This window comes from Pyrus communis, chromosome 15, assembly GCF_041283825.1.
Source record: "Pyrus communis isolate YQ-2024b chromosome 15, ASM4128382v1, whole genome shotgun sequence".
NCBI classification, from domain to species: domain Eukaryota; kingdom Viridiplantae; phylum Streptophyta; class Magnoliopsida; order Rosales; family Rosaceae; genus Pyrus; species Pyrus communis.
In genome coordinates this window covers 40,845,312-40,858,617 of record NC_142579.1, presented here as the reverse complement: position 1 = coordinate 40,858,617, position 13,306 = coordinate 40,845,312, and the positions used below count along the sequence as shown (strand labels likewise).

The 13,306-nt window shown below is 34.5% G+C and overlaps 3 protein-coding genes across 5 annotated transcripts; 2 read left to right on the top strand and 1 right to left on the bottom strand.

Moving 5' to 3' along the window:
* Positions 1-3,225: 3,225 nt before the first annotated feature.
* LOC137747168 (putative WRKY transcription factor 40) lies at positions 3,226-5,512 on the top strand. Of its 2 annotated transcripts, none has more exons than XM_068487214.2 (5): positions 3,226-3,528; positions 3,714-3,779; positions 4,055-4,408; positions 4,536-4,652; positions 4,920-5,512. In XM_068487214.2, exons 1-5 carry the CDS (start codon positions 3,445-3,447, stop codon positions 5,286-5,288), a joined length of 990 nt encoding a protein of 329 aa, XP_068343315.1. In that variant the 5' UTR covers positions 3,226-3,444; the 3' UTR covers positions 5,289-5,512. The 2 variants fall into 2 exon arrangements, with proteins under 2 accessions (XP_068343315.1, XP_068343306.1); XM_068487205.2 differs by having other exon boundaries at positions 3,316-3,528; positions 4,052-4,408.
* Positions 5,513-8,777: 3,265 nt separating this feature from the next.
* On the top strand, positions 8,778-10,623 carry LOC137718620 (WRKY transcription factor WRKY76). The gene is made up of 4 exons (XM_068458171.2): positions 8,778-8,940; positions 9,292-9,576; positions 9,695-9,814; positions 9,995-10,623. The coding sequence occupies exons 1-4, from the start codon at positions 8,911-8,913 to the stop codon at positions 10,403-10,405; spliced, it is 846 nt and encodes a 281-aa protein (XP_068314272.1). The 5' UTR covers positions 8,778-8,910; the 3' UTR covers positions 10,406-10,623.
* Positions 10,624-11,646: 1,023 nt separating this feature from the next.
* Positions 11,647-13,211, bottom strand: LOC137729497 (formin-like protein 17). Of its 2 annotated transcripts, none has more exons than XR_011068002.2 (5): positions 12,577-13,210; positions 12,429-12,479; positions 12,258-12,339; positions 11,985-12,102; positions 11,647-11,884 (listed from the first exon to the last, which is right to left on the bottom strand). XR_011068002.2 is itself a non-coding variant. In XM_068468462.2 (5 exons), exons 1-5 carry the CDS (start codon positions 12,640-12,642, stop codon positions 11,796-11,798), a joined length of 357 nt encoding a protein of 118 aa, XP_068324563.1. In that variant the 5' UTR covers positions 12,643-13,211; the 3' UTR covers positions 11,647-11,795. The 2 variants fall into 2 exon arrangements, 1 of the variants encoding a protein (XP_068324563.1); XM_068468462.2 differs by having other exon boundaries at positions 11,985-12,053; positions 12,577-13,211.
* Positions 13,212-13,306: the final 95 nt, after the last annotated feature.

The window sequence follows — 13,306 nt, the reverse complement described above, 5'->3', positions numbered from 1 at the left end:
TACACTAAATATTTCAAAGAAAAATTTGTGTGGGAGTCACTGGACAATGATGAATAGCACTATCATTCATTCAAAACGTGTCACTTAGTAAGTATTATCTACAATATTTATTGTAGTTTAATATTTAATTTTTTCTTAATAAATTTTTCTACTAAATAATTACACCTCCCATTTTTTTCCTCAATTCCTCCTTTCCTTTTTCTCGTCAAATTTTCTTCCAAGCCGCGTTTCGCCTCTTTTCTTTGAAAAATCTGAAGAAAATAAGAACCCACCTTCTCTCACTTTTCATATCATGGAATCTAGAAGCAACCGATTTTGTCCTTTTTTTCAATTAAGTATAGAAAAAGTTCATATAAAGTAAGGTGTGGTTGATTGTCTTGTCTAAGGCTGACTGTACCTAATGCTTTGCGGATAAAGATCGTCTCCTATTCCACTTTTCTTTTTTGTTTTATGTGATCACAGTTAAGCCACGTTAATATTTTATATTATTTTTTATAGAGATAATAAGACAAAAATAAATAGTAAAATAAAATATTAACGTAGCTTAACCGTGACCACACAAATAAAAGAGCACGGGAGGGCAGACAATCCTTGTCTGTGCTTTGCTTGGTTAGTCGTCTACCTTTGCTTTGGAAATCGGTTCGGAAGTAGCTCTTATAAAAGGGGCACTTTCTTTCATTTCTGAAGGCTATCCTAATTAGGGGTGGAAAAAAATCTCGAAAATCTCGAAAATCCCGAACCGAACCGAAAAAATCCCGATCTCAAAATTTCGATATGGGATTCGAGATTGGCTTCTCGATATTTCGGGAATCCCATACCGAACCGAAAATATATAATATTAATTATTATATATATATTTATACATATATATATTATTCTTTTATAATTGATGCTAGTAGTTTCTAATTCATGCTCTGCAACCTGGAATGCCCTACACCTTGTATATTTTTCATGTTCTGTTTGATATTCATGTGGATTTTATTATTGCTGCTGCCATGGCTGATGATTTCAGAAGGTTTGATTCTTTTGTCCCTCAACAAATTACAAAAAGGGTTTAATTAATTTGAATTTTGACTATGATAAAAACAGTTAGGCATGCCAGTGTTCAATTAAATGGTAGTGTGAATGAAATGAAATTCCTAGTTCATGAATGTGTTCTTAAATTATATATTTGAAGAACAATTCATAATTTCAAATTTCAATTTGGGATTCCCGATTTGTCCCAAAATCCTGAAAATATTTCGAGATTCCCGAAATTTGGTTTGGGATTGGTCTTCAAATTCCCGTCCCAAAAAATTTCAGTTTGGGATTTGGGATACTAGTTTCGGTATGGTATCCCATACCGAACCACCCCTAATCCTAATACACAAATTTTTTTTTTTTTTTTTTCCTAATAAATGAGCTATCGATAATTATAGCAAAAAACATGGGGTATTTATGCGACTGATGTCCTTCTTTTGATCCTACGAAAAGGGAGAAGCTCCTCAACAAACTACTAAATTGTAGGGAAGGGGGATTTTATCATATGAACTTGGCTTGATTAACACACAAATATCTAATATCCAACAAAGATGATACAAATTGAATCTACCATTTTCAAACGGTAATTTCCTCATAATTTGCTGTATAGAAATTCAAACCTCATAAGAAGAGATAAAGATGCTTCCATGATTCTATTGGTTCATTCAAAATGTATGTAGGAGATGATTTTATAGGGTGGTTGATTTTCTCAATCACAACACGGTTGATGGTTTCTTTGGTTCTAAAGTGAAATCTTTTTTTTTTTTTTTCCTCCTATTGATGCATATATTTCTGAAGAAATGCAAGGAAAGGAGTGGGGCAAGCTGTGAAGGAAAGGAAAATTATATAAAATATGGTAAAAATTATATTTAAAGCTTACCACGTGGCAAGTTTTGAATGAATTGTAATGTCACTCAGCATCGTTTAGTGGCAAACCAAGCTCCACACAAGTTTTTCTTTCCCCCAACCAAAATCAAATGTTAAGTAGCACCTAGCAGTCAAACATTCAAGTTGCAATATAAAAACACGACGGAAAATATGTATATGGTTTAATTTTAACTATTCCCATATACTCACACTTAATCCCTTAATACTTTATTATGTCTCAAATTATGTATGTACTCATCTTGTGTGTCTTATACATTTTATTTTATCAATTGATTTGAAGAATACATTAGGTTCAGACGTGGTAGGAGCTTTTTGGTTTCATAGCCAATTTTTACATTTGAGATCTGAAACAACAAAAATCACAATGGCACGAAAAACCAGAAAACCTCGCCAATAGGGTGAAACCAAATATTGAAGAAGAGAATTATTGAACCAAATACAAGATACATCATATAAATGTCCTGAGAAAGCTAAGCCATCATCAACTATATTTACTTTCTGAAAAATATGCCGGATAAATAACGATGATATGATCCATTCAATACCAAATGGGAAGAAAATAATCATCTAGCAAGAACTCATAGTTCCATAACTGCATGCAACACACTTGGGTTATGTCGACTGCTACAAACGGTTAACTGATCTTAAAAGGACCACGTGAAAATTAATTGAAAAAGCTATGGAGATATGAACAGATAAAAAGTCTAAGGTTGGTTGAAAGTTGGAAGGTACTCTAAGCTAGCACACAAGTGCCCGACAATTTCAAAACCGTGTTGTGCCTTTCTGATCATATCATGCGCGTGTAAGCTGTGGCTTTCTTGAAATCTTGATCAGTCAACAGATTGACAAACAAGACCAAACCAAACCTAATTAAGCAGCTTTATATAAAAATTTAAAACTAGCTACTCTATCCTCTATAGCAATTCTTTGGTATATTTATAATATAGTTATGTGACATTAGTTCACTTATTTTTTTATTTTTTATTAATACACTTTAGCAATAAAACTTTTTTATATTATGTAATTTTATTATAACACGTAAAATAATAAATCACGTAACTTATATTTGATGTAGCCATAAAAATTTCTCTATATTTACAACTAGTTACGAGGAAGGAGTGCTAAACATGCCGACTTATATATATATATATATATATATATATATATATATATCTTATCTAGAAAAGTCGGAGCCTTGACCTTGACCATAAGAATTTCAAGACCGACATGGCAACATGGCTTTTATAGCCTTTTCCTGTTTACTCCTTCATCGCCATCTCTCTACATAAAATATCAATTTCTAGACAGATAAATCATGAAGTGACAAATCTTAAGAAAATACCTTGAATGTCTTCGCTCTCTCTTCTTGCTATTTCCTCCCTCTTTCCTTTCCTGCAGCATATTCTAATTGATAGTATTGTCTTTGCCCTCCTCATAGCTGTTAGCTATATATATGCATTGCACAGCGCCTGAGTCCTGAAAATTCAGAAAGATTATTTGCTCTACTACTTCCAAGCCTTTTTATCTTCATCAACAATGGACTCAACGTGGGTGAACACTTCTCTCGGCCTTAATCTTGTTCCGTTATGCAGTGCCGATGATCATCAAGCTCCTGCCACTGTAAGTAGTATTATGAATTCAAGCTTTTTGTTGTTGTTATTGTTGTTGTTGTTGTTGTTGCTGTTGTTAATATCATTCTTTGATCCCTTGTTTCTGGGTTTGACCTAATTTTCTTGGTAAATAAGTTATACGTGTACATATTGGAACGTCTACTTAATCTCCAAATTAATCTGCTTTGAAATCAGATGCAACACGAGCTTGAACGGGATTATGCTCAATTCCAAGGGAATAACGCATTGGTGAAAGAAGAGGTGAGTTAAATTTGTTCTACGTGTTATATATAGAATGAAACTAAATGAAACTATGGGGACAGATTTTGCACATCCTTTTACCTTATCCATAACCCTATTAATTTTGACCATTAATTTCTCTTTAATTAATTTGTTCAATCCAATAATTAGAAAAAGAGAGATTGAGGGAGGTGAGAAAACGTGTGTAGAAATCATTTTCCTAACACTATTTGTCACCATTAATTAATGACGAAACTAATTAAATTGGTCTTCTAAATTTGATCATGTTGTAGCAGGTAGCTAGTCATCATGATGTGTTGGCTGAAGAGTTGAATAGGATAAGTGTGGAGAACAAGAAGCTGACTGAGATGCTAACTGCCCTCTGCGAGAATTACGACTCTTTGCAATCCCATGTGAGAGAATTGATGATCACCAAGCAGCAGCAAAACAACTCATCTGATATTTATAGGAAGCGAAAGGCAGGCAGTGAAGACTACAACAACGTGATTGGATTAATTAGTCCCGGGACTAATACTGACACCTGCTCCATCAGTGATGATCAAGAGTACTCATGCAAGAGGCCAAAGGAGCACACCAACTTAAAGATTTCTAGGGTATATGTTCGCACCGATGCATCCGATACACGCCTGGTAAGTCCTATTCATCAAATTAACCCTATCCCACTACTCCACTGCATCACTTGAGATTTCTAGGGTTGTTTTTCTTCATATACTATGGACTTCCATTAAAAATTTATTTGATTTTGATTTAATGCAGATTGTGAAGGATGGATACCAATGGAGAAAATATGGTCAGAAGGTCACAAGAGATAACCCGTCACCTAGGGCTTACTACAAGTGTTCCTTTGCCCCAAGTTGCCCTGTTAAAAAGAAGGTACATATTAATTCATTACTTGAACCCCAATCTTCCTTCTTACCAATATATATGAACTTCCAGAGAGAAAAAAGAAAGTGAGATTTCTTCTTTGGATACAACTATATTGTATTTGGGGTGTGGGATTTGGCGACACGACAAGGTAGCTATATATATATGGGAGTTAAACCTCAAACTTTTCACTTACAAAGTAAAAAGAACTACTAGAGATCATAGTATTAGTTCAAAACATGAGATTATATACTGATATTCTTACTAAAATCTCAGGTGCAAAAAAGTGCTGAAAATCCATGCGTACTGGTAGCTACATATGAAGGAGAACACAACCACATGCACCCTGAAAGCCGAGCTGAAGTTACACTAATAGCCCCAGTATCTCCAAATCAGAACCAGCAGCTTATTACTAGTACTCCACTTTCCGTTTCACCATCCATGGCAAAGAGATCTGCACCTCCAACTTTTTCATGTGACATTAACCGGATAAGTCCCAATACTACTATGTGCCCCCAAGAAACTGAAGCAGCGGCGTTCCAACAGTTTTTGATACAACAAATGGCTTCTTCCTTGACCAAAGATCCCAATTTCACATCTGCTCTTGCTGCTGCCATTTCAGGAAGAATTTCAGACCCCTCATGATCCGAAAATGGTGAAAAGTGAAAAACCCTAATTAGAGTTACCTTACTATCACTTGGGGAGAGAGAGAGAGAGAGAGTCATGTGGTTTCCCCCTTTTATTTTTTATTTACATCACATATTATTTGAGAGTTTTAATCAATGTGTAAGGATGTAAATAGTTACCAATTATTCACTCACATGTATGCAATTAGTATGAGAATCTGAAGAGTCGTCGCATATCAAGAAGTTAACGAATCTTGCATAGACTTATAATCCAGTTCCAATTGGTTAGGCGCGTGAGGATTTGAAGAGTTGTTCTTAAAGTTAATGCACCTAGTAGGGCCAACTCCTCACATATGACAAATTGGTTTTCGAAAACCTGAACTTCCTTAAGTGCTCTAAATATGTATTGTTCGTCACATATGGATATAGTTAACTTCCAGATAAGTTGATCAAGACTTCTATTGAAGCACCCTTGTACTAAGTAGTGTATGGATTCTTTACACATATTGGGTTGGAATTGCAAACATTTAAAGAAAGAATATATATCAACGATGATTCAACATGTAGGGGGTTCGCTTGTGGGAATAATTAATGTCACAAACACCACTGTTTCCGCTTACAAAGATCAACAGAAATCAAACAGAAATTGCAAAGAAAAATACAGAAATCCAAATTATAAGATTTTATATGGAACGACTTGAAGGTGCTGGTTGTATCAGGAAAAAAAAAAGTTTAATAATATTAAGGCCGGAATATTGGACAAAACGAATTCAAAGCAACCATATCACTTGGAGTAGCTTATAGGAATATGAAAACAGTACATGATCAACGTCGCGGACAGGATAGGATAAAAAATGGACAAGAAAATAATGGGCTTAAAAAATTGGGAGTTTCAAAAAAAAAACTTGTGGTACTGTTCATTTTAACGAAAAATCACATTTTTAAGCTAAAAAGTCAATTCTGGTACTATTCACTTTACCCTTTATTTTGTCTTTATTGTTAAAACTCAAAGTTTTCAAACTCCTTTCATTAGTTTTCCGTAAAAAATTTCTTGAAAAGTTTAACTAGTGGAATATATAGTCGTGCGTGATGCAGCCGTATAAATTGACTAATTAAAGAACTACTACTGCGTACTCTTCAATTTTTATTTTTTATATAACAAAATAAAATAGAAATGCTAAGGAGACTCTCTAAAAGTTAGACATTTTATGAATTTTCTATCACCTCACAATTTAACGTTAATTTCAGTGTCAACATTATAAAAAGTTATGCAAAAAACATGAGGTAATAGAGCGTTCATGGAAAACCTCACTTTTGAGATAGTCACTTTAACATTTCTCTAAAATTCAACATGTAATTAATACCACTAATTGTTTTGGTTTTTTTTCTTTCGAACTTAGAATACAAAAGTCAATGCGCTTAATTAACCGATTGCTACTAGCCCTGTTGCAATCAATCAATTAGCAAGGTAGGAAAGCCTGTGGAGTGTAATTAATGATATGTGTCTCGTATTGGCGTCTAGGTCTTATTTATTTATGACCAGAGAAAGTCTTCACACGTGAAAACGATTTGTAGTTTGCAGTGGAGCTTTTCCGTAGTAACTGGGGACGAGCACCTGTCCCAACTCTCCCAAGTGGTCGTTTGGCACTAGGTAGCACGTACCCCACTAGCATGTGATATGATATTTTTCTTAAAGGATAAAGAAAAAATATTTGTTTTATAGCACAAAGATGTGAATCATGTGATCGTCATACCATTACTCTTATTTATGTATATAATTAAACAAATATAATGAGTATTCGAGCTTAATGGAAAGAGGATGATTTTGTTACTGCATACTCTTGCCCAATTATGAGTAATGTGTTGATTTACTATATATGTATATTTTTAATATTTTTGTTTTGTTTATTTCTTCAGTTAAAAAATTAAAATAAACAAATAATATTTATAAAAAAAAGTAACGTATGAAAATCATTTTTTTAAATGGAGCACTAAATTAGTAATAAAGTTAATTAGTGACCGGGTTAATATATTACAAGAACGAATTATAAGTAGATATATATGAGAAATTATATATTTTTTCGCTTGTATAATCACTTGTTATAAAATAAATAAAAGAATATGAAAAAAAATATAATTTTTTAGACTTATATTTTAACATATAAAATACCGTTAATATTTGATACTTTTAATAAAGTATCTCGAGATATATGGTAAAGGAAGAGGGAAGAGAGTCGCGCGGTAAAGTGTGTGGTACCGTGGTGGGGAAGTTTCGTACATGGACTGGTCCCTGGCTAGCTTCTCCTTTGTAGGTTAATTTTTCCCTTTCGTCTGTGTACGTTTAGACTTCGACGACCATTGACCTATGAATATGTGAAAAAAGAAACGACTTTTGGGTTTCTCTGAGGTGGCATGCTGCAACCTTACCATGTTCCCATTGCCACTTAGCAAATATTACTTTTCTTCCAATTCCATTTTTAATTACCACAATGATTAGCTAGCCTTTTAATTAATCAGGGTAAATAATTAGGGGATTAGAGAAGACTCGTTTAAAATTAATGAAAACTATTTTCCAAGATGTTTTATGTAGTGTTAAGTTGAAATATATACAGTCAAAGACGTTCATGAGCTTGACATGGCCCTTACAATCTACACATATGAGATCTCCCTGAGATGGAAAAGCTCTTTGCCTTTTGCCATTAACATCAAAAAAAGAAACCATAGATGATAGGTTCTTGTTTCAAGCCTATTGCGAGGAAGAAAACTTTGATGCCTACATGTTATATGTATATTTTTTTCTCTTTTAATTGGTAAAATACAACCAAAACTCTTAAGGAAATTAAATTCCAAATATAACATCATCAATTCACCAAAATTTGGGTTTGTAACCGTTGCTGCCAACTAGCTTTTAGTTTGGTTGTATTTTTCTTTCTAAAGTTTGAATCTTCATTTCTATTGATAAAAAGATGCGTTTTTAAAAGTCTTCGAAAAAAGTTATTAGAAGATGAATATATATACAAAATGCACATTTAAATAGTAGAATCATTTTTATGGTAATTAGGTGCTTACAACAACAATACGTTTACACCCTGAAAGCAAATCTAAACAAGCCACGTTTCTTTTTCTTTCCTTGTTTTATAAGCAGAGCGTCAAGATCCTCGAACAAACATATTGGACCCCATCGCCAGGCCAAAAAGAAACATTTGCAGCACTACTTACGTACGACGTCTCCAATGTGCTGACGTTGCAGGTTACGTGTTTTATCAGAACGTCACTCGTGATCATTTCATACATATTTTTCCAACACACGGATTTGATTTCAATATTATTCAATTTAAATTCTCCTCATATGTTCAGCCGTGACGGCAATTAAAGCCATTAACACCTGCGTTGAATCAATTGTGAAATTTCCTTTAATTTAACGGATAAGATTCAAGACCTCAACCCCTACCCTAAATCTATATATATATATATATATGTGTGTGTGTGTGTGTGTGTGTAGGTTAAGGACCTTTGGTTATATACACCCGTCTGCAGATAGCATATTGTTTTCCTTCCCAGCTAGCAGAACAATCTAGCTAATTATATGAGCAACCTGCAGGCTTTTGAATCTTTACATCAACTTATCTGTATCTATAAACATGGATGCTCGTACGCCTAACAAACAAAAGGTGCTGAATTTGATTCTATATTAGTGTTTTTCATTTCTGGGTAATAACCGAGCGAATAAAACCTTGAACCCCAGACATAGTGATTTTCCACACATTTTTTTAGCTTCTTTCACACTCCTCTTTGTTTATAGTCATCGAATTGAATAAATCAAGCAAAATCAACAACCAGAATTAAAAGAGTGTGAAAATCATGTATCTGTATATAGGAGTTTTTTATTTTGTAAGCCTAACAAGCATAATCTTAACTCATTTACCCACGGACTTTCTTCCATGCTTCGCACGACTTGGGTTGAATAATTATGATAATTTGACTGATTTTGCCTTTGTATTATTGTTGATGATCATGATCAGGTTGTGGATAGTGTTCAAGAAGACTTACAACGTTTGAGGAATGAGAATGCAACCCTAAGATTCCTGCTTCAAGCTATGACCACCAGATGCTCTATACTTGAGCAGAAGCACCACCACCACCACCAAGTGCATATCCAACAACAACCGTGTGATCATCAGCAAATGCTCAACAGTGCGATTACGAGCAAGAGACCGAGAACTGATGATCATTGCGATCAGTTTCCGGCATCCCACCATAAGACATCACAGTTCCTAGTAAAAACCGACTCTAAAGACAACAGCCTTGTAAGTCAAGTCCTCCCTTTATATATAATATTGAAAATTATATATAAACCTAAAAGCATTAGGGTTCATTTATTAATATTAATTGTGATTTTGTGAATTCAATTGGACTAAATTATAGATTGTGAAAGATGGATATCAATGGAGGAAATATGGACAGAAGGTCACCAAAGACAACCCTTCATCCCCTCGAGCTTATTTCAGGTGTTCCTTCGCTCCTCGATGCCCTGTCAAAAAGAAGGTACCAATAAATGAATCATTTGTCCAAAGAATTTAAGATTTTTATTGATTTATTTACTAATCACACACACACACAAACACACACTTCGGTAAACAAGAGGCAATTACAAATGAATCCACTAATATTTTGTTCTTTAACCTAAACTTGTTTATCCTGTGTTTTCCGCTGCGTCAATTTTAGGTACAGAGATCCATGGAGGATAACTCCTTCCTCATGGTGACATACGAAGGAGAGCACAACCACGACACCATTAATGATTCACTACTATTTGGACAATTTGCATGTTCAGTAGCTGCAGGTGCTGATCTTCAGAACATTATTATGCCCATTAGTGTTCCTTCAAGTAGTATCGAGCCTAATAATGACGTGATTAATGTAAGTTCCTCTCCACCGGAGCCTGTAACCCTTGATCTTAATCTCTCGGGCTCGACTAATCAAGAAAATGGAGCATTAGGAAGCCCTCAAAGCATGAATTGCGACAGAAGAATTGAGGATTTCATTGCTTCGTTAACCAAGGATCCCAATTTCACACAGGCTTTAGCTGCGGCAGTTGCACGCTCGATTACAGGACCTGCAGACAGACCAAATTAATAGCCGATTAGGAACTTAATCCATGGATTAATGATGATTTATGTAATTATAGTCGTAATGATGATTAGGAACTTAATCCATGGATTAATGATGATTTAAGTTTTACTTAACACTGTCATGTCCATTAACGAAAACCTAGTACTGTCAAGTGTCAAGTACATGAGGAGGATTAAAGTTTTTGATGAACTAAGGCATAATTAAAGTTTGTATCTCCTAAGTATCTCATGACGTGAGGAGTACATAATAAGTTATTATGATATGATTAAATTGATTCAGAAAACTCTTTATATTCAATAGGAATGATATGAAAGTTTTTTATCGAACTTAAAGGTAGACGATGAATTACTCATTTTCAACACAAAAATCTGATAAATAAGATTGTGAATAAAAAACTGTCAAACTCCCGAGACATAAAGGAACTCTGGCTAACTCAGCTACTCAAATCTTTAATTCAGGCTTTTGGGGCAAAAATGCCATAAACAAATTACTGTTTTTAAAGACTTTTCCACCTCCAGTGCACAAAATTATAATCAATTAGCCGCCACATTTTTCTGCGTTGAATTTGACTGGCCGTCCTTCCGCAATCAGCAGGTTTTAAGGTTTACAAGCAAATGACAACGTGATAGAGAGGATTGTAAAAGAGAAGTTTTCTAATTTGTTTTTATCCATTTAAAATGAAAAATCGCTCACTTTTGCTTTTCGACATACACAGTATTTTATGAGTTACGCACTTCAATTCAGTAATAATCATTATACGAAGCATTATTATTAAAAGACTTGTAGCTCAAGTTGTTGAAAATACTCATTCACTCGAAGTCCTATCTTCAAATTCACAGTTCTTGAGAACCTCAAACTTGAACACGTGTGCACAGAGTGACATCAGAGTGGGTACGTCATGCAAAATTGGATTAGGGTGTTGATTATATCACACTATTAACCATGGTTACCATGTCATTTCCCATTTAGTTCAATAATGGTACGGGTGCCAACCTGAAGTTGTGGACCACAAACGCAGTTGACTAGAGCATCAAGACAAAGACCAACACCTACCCAAAAAAGCATAGCTCTGGTTGTTGTCCTTTCCTCCATACCAGGAGCCGTTGGGAGAGCAAATGACAGTTTTCGATTATGCTCAGGTGTATCTTATTCATCGAATTTTCTACCGTAACATCTAATGAAAAGAAACTCCAACACGTAAGTTATGTTAAAGCACACTATAATTTTTGTCATGCACATAGCCCTTTTCTCAAATTTTTATTTATTATATTGCCTTTTTCTATTCTCTTGTATCAAAGATTTACATCCCTACAACTAAAACAAAATATACATAAGAAATAACACAGCTAAAATTAGTGACGGGAAAATCCGAAAAGGAAACCTAAAAGGCTAGCTACTGCGGTATATTTATACAGCAAAAATTCTTCAGTCGTATCGTACTAGTGGCTTGTCGAACCGGACTCCGTAAGCCCTCCAGCATCTCTGCTCCAGAAAACATTAAACCGTGTTAACAACAACAATGAAATCAAAAGAGACTGATCAGAAGTTCCTAAAACAAAATTAGAGCACGAAATGGGCTTACTACTTAAGGTGGATCTCTGCCTTCTGTATACCACCAGCTTTACTTTAAAACGATGAGGAAAACATTCTTCTGCACGTCACCAGAATCGGATGTCCCAGTTGTATTAGTGTTCTTGGTCCTTTGAACCGATTTCATCCGTGGATTAAGAAGTAAAAAGATTAAGAACAAAATAATGAGCACAAAACAAGGAATGCAGTGATTCACCACATGTTCAAACAATATACATCATGATGATGTATTAACACAAAATGGTAACCAACAAAATCCACTCACCTCTTGCGGTCCCATGATTCAGGGCATTATCCAAAGAAAGAATGGTTTGCATGATCCTTTTCAGCTTTTCCGAACTTCTGATCTGATAAGCACACTAGTGGAAACTGATTAAGAGGTGAATATTGCAACCACAAATGAAAACATACGTACTAAAAATTGAAAAATGCTCGCCTCATCAGCCACTGAATTGATGGTGTTCAAATTCTTTCTGAGGTCGGAAACCTGACAAATTGCAACACCATAGACAAGTGAATAACACGAAGCACAGCAGAAACAGAGAGCATTGGGAATAAAACGATTAGAAATACAGTCCCCTCACCTGGGTGTGGAATTGTATTTTAAATGAGAAAACTCTGAGCTTGGGCTCTACCCGTGGCACTTTCATTAATTCAAGGAAAAACTGTCATAAAGTGCACAAAGCAATTAATTAAAGCATAAAATGTAGAGAGAGACAGTGGGGGATGGGTGAAGAAGAGTTAGGATGCTGATCAAAGTGATTTCTCCCAGACAGTTCAATACTAATACAAAACTAAGACTCTAAATAGAAAGAGCAGCTTAAGAGTTATGCAGTTGACACCAAAATATATTTTATTTCAGCTGAACGATAAGCAACAGCAAGCTATGCATATAATTAAAATGCACAGAATAAGCAACAGCAAGTTTTTGATGAACTAAGGCATAATTAAAGTTGGTCTCTTCTAATCATCTCATGACGTGAGGAGCACATAATAAGTCATTATGACATAATTAAACTGATTCAAATAACTCTTTATATTCAATATTGAGGAGTGATATGAAAGTTTTTTATCGAACTTAAAGGTAGACGATGAATTACTCATTTTCAACACAAAAATCTGATAAATAAAATTGTAAATAAAAAACTGTCAAACTCCCGAGACATAAAGGAACTCTGCCTAACTCAGCTACTCAAATCTTTAATTCAGGCTTTTGGGGCAAAAATTCCATAAACAAATTACTGTTTTTAAAGACTTTTCCACCACCACTACACAAAATTATAATCAATTAGCCGCCACATTTTTCTGCGTTGA